Here is a 3515-nt window from a genome sequence, read left to right on the forward strand (position 1 = left end):
TCACAATCAGTCGAATTCACAACCTGAATTTAATTCACAACTAGAATTTATTTTGGTTGTGAATTCAAGTAGTTGTGAATTTGAGTTTTTAAAGTTTGAATTCACAATTAAAACTGTAATTTATTTTGATTGTGAATTTATAGATTTGGTTGTAAATTCAAGAATATTAAGTTGTGAATTAATAGATTTGGTTGTGAATTCAAGAATATTAAGTTGTGAATTCTCGAGCTGGTTGTGAATTCAAGAATATTAAGTTGTGAATTCATAAATCTGATTGTGAATTTAAAAAAATGAAGTTGTGAATTCATAAATTTGGTCGTGAATTCAAGAACATTAATCAAAATGTTTCAGTTTCACAATCAAAATCAAAAACCACACATTAAGATCAAAGCTAAAAATTCTCATAAGAACCTAAAAACTTCAAATTGAGTTCGACTAAATTATCCATGTCAACTTCTCAAGACAAAGATATTCACAACAGATTGAGCCAATTTCACCAGAAATTCAGCGCAAGAGTACACGCATAAAACTATGAAATCTACGAACATCAAAACTCAGAGGTTTCAATATGACAACTTATCAAACCTTATTTGTGTACTATACACAAATAAGCATCTAACTCATGCTCAAAAACCCCTACACAATAATCATCTAAAATTACGAAGCTAGTCAAAATCATCTAACTTTAAACAAGCATCTGGAGATCCCTACTCACCGCCGGCGGCAATAACACCGTCGCCGCTAGAAGACCTCCAGTGGAACCGACTCCGGCCTTCGACTCCTCTATGGCCCTAGCAATCCTGGTCCTTCTCACCGCCATGTTCTTCCTCGGCTTCTTCTTCGTCTACATCCGACGCTTCGCCGCCGAGACCGCTCCCCCCTCGCAAGGGAGGCGGCGGGCTCGATAGCTCCGCCGTGGATTCTCTCGTGAGAAGAAATCGAGCAGATCTGTGGCTGGCGAGCAGATCTGTCGTTGCAGCTGGAGGAGGCAATGCGACGGCAATTCGTTGTCGGAAGAGGCGGAGCGAGGGACAACGTTGCAGATCTGTGGCCATCTTCGCAGTCGAGTTCGACACCGTCCAGCGCGAGATCTGCAGCAAAGGCGGCGGCGGCGTTTTCTCCTCCAACTGATGCGCTTCGATCACCACCGTCGTCCTCGGGCTTGAACTTCCGTCCACGATCCCAGGCACGTCGTTATCCGATCAATCTCCACCATCACATTCGACCGCCTCATCCTCCACGTCGCAGCACCCTTCCTCTCCCCTCCCAAAACAACCTGCTCAATCTCAGGCACCGCCGGCTCCGCCGCCATCCTCGCGATCGATTCCAAGCCGAAGCACGCCTTGAACGGCGCCACCGCCGCCGTGCTATTCATCCCCAAATTCGCAGACCTAGAGAGAGAAAGAGGAGAGATAGAGAGAAAGAGGGAGAGGAGATGAAATGGGCTATTTTAGGCTGAGGGGCATTTCGGTCATTTCAATCACAAAGTGGACAGTTTTTATTATTTTTATCTTAGTGGACATTTTTTATCTTTACAATATGAAAGTGGACAGTTTTATATATTTACTCTGTTTATAATCATATTATATGAAATAGTCTTTATATATATAATTTTTTTATTACTTTTATATTGTTTCAAAATGAATAAAGAAAAATAAAAAATGCTATATTTGATGAAGCCGTTGTTTAAAAAAAGAATCAAGAAATTATTAAAATCAATTTAATGGGCTTAAATGGGGAAAAAAAATGTGAAAATGCGCTCAGTACAATAAATATAAATGGGTTAAAATGGGAAAAAAGTTCTGTTCGACTCTCCCTAAATTGCGTCATCAAATCTTTAACAAATCTTTATCTTTTTTTCTGAAACCGCATGTGATAAAATCTTCATTTTCTGCCTTCAGTTATTATGCTCGATGAATTTGTTCTTGAAAAACCCTCTCAATCCATCCCAAAATGAATCCAGATTTATTCAAAAATCTACCACCAGAAATCATCACCGAGATCTTCTTAAGACTGCCTGCTGTAAGCATTCCAATAAGCAAATGTGTTTGCAAGCGATGGCTCCATCTGCTGGAGTCTGATGCTTTTGTCAAGTCTCATTTTGCCAGATCCGCCCCCGCCCTCGTTGTTTTGGGGATTTCAAATCAGTTGAAAGTTTTGGAATTGGAAGGCGAGCTCGATCTCGATCCACTCATCAAGTATCATTTCCCTAAATACCACCGAGGAAGAATACAGAGTTCGGTTAATGGTTTTCTTGTTATAAGGATCCATGTTGATGTTGATCCAATGGTGCATGTTGATATGCTTTGTGTATGCAATCCGATCACTCGTGAAGTTATTAAGCTGGATCTGCCTACAGATCCACAACTATCTCCTCCAGAAATAGTATCTGCTTTTGGATTTGGGGCAAGCAAAATCAGTGGCCGATACAAGGCGGTCTGTATTAAAAATAAGCCCTATGATGATAAATTGGATTGTCATGTATACACTCTTGGAACAGGATCTTGGCGACGCCTTGAAGGTATTCCGTATAATTACCATGATGGTTCAGGTGCATTTGTTAATGGAAATCTCCATTGGATAGCAACCATTGGAGAAGATTCGTCATGGATTTCTTGCTTTGATCTTGAAACAGAATGTTTTAGCTTCTTTAAAACTCCTCCTTATCATGCTCAAGGATTGCCCTTCATAAGAGGAACGTCCATTTTTGCTTTGAGCGGTTGCCTATGGTTTTGCAAGGAAGCATCCGATCATAGATATGAAATTGAAGGTGAGCTTACTATATGGATTATGAAGAAATATGGAGTGGACGAATCTTGGAGCAAGGAATATGTGATCCCTCTTGTTGATGGCATGAGACTTTATTATCCCTGCATCAGGTATGTTGAGCCCATCAAAGTTTTCGAAAATGGCGACCTATTGATGTTAGAGATGGTATACTTTTACGGGCAGCTTTTCTACTACTCTAACAAGACTAAAACTACGCAAAGGATTGTTTTGTTTGGTGCACGGGAGGCCTCTGACCGTGTCGACTGTGGGATTTTCACTCCCACCCTTGTTTCTCTCAAAACTTTAGGTTTAGGTGTGGAGAATGTAATCTCATTCTGATTATTTGCATTTTCATAATGCTACCATCTCTTTAGTCTAAACTATCTATATATTATGGTTCCTTTGGTACATTTCTTAGTGGCAATGATGCTGCTCCTGCCTGTATAGTTTGAAGGATTATTACCTGTGTTTTTTTTTGTGATGAATCATGTGATGATGAGAGTGTTGTTTGTTATATATGGATTTATGTAGTGATATCTGTCAATATGCAATAATTGCAAGATTGGATAAATAAACAAGAATAGAGAATAGCATGTGTAAAGATTAAAGAATGTGCTATCTCTTGGAATAGGTGATTAATATTTTGGAAGCCATATATTTGACTTGGCTTGTACCAAGTTTAGGCTTCAACACCAAACATGTATTTCAATAAACTTAGACTTCATGTATTATTATATGCATATGAC

General features: G+C 39.4%; 1 protein-coding gene across 1 annotated transcript; it reads left to right on the forward strand.

Moving 5' to 3' along the window:
- Window positions 1-1953: 1953 nt before the first annotated feature.
- LOC131002340 (F-box/kelch-repeat protein At3g23880-like) lies at window positions 1954-3108 on the forward strand. The gene has a single exon (XM_057928830.1). It carries the CDS (start codon window positions 1954-1956, stop codon window positions 3106-3108), a length of 1155 nt encoding a protein of 384 aa, XP_057784813.1.
- Window positions 3109-3515: the final 407 nt, after the last annotated feature.

The sequence above is a fragment of the Salvia miltiorrhiza genome, unplaced genomic scaffold, assembly GCF_028751815.1.
Source record: "Salvia miltiorrhiza cultivar Shanhuang (shh) unplaced genomic scaffold, IMPLAD_Smil_shh fragScaff_scaffold_112_2, whole genome shotgun sequence".
In the NCBI taxonomy this organism is placed as follows: Eukaryota; Viridiplantae; Streptophyta; class Magnoliopsida; order Lamiales; family Lamiaceae; genus Salvia; species Salvia miltiorrhiza.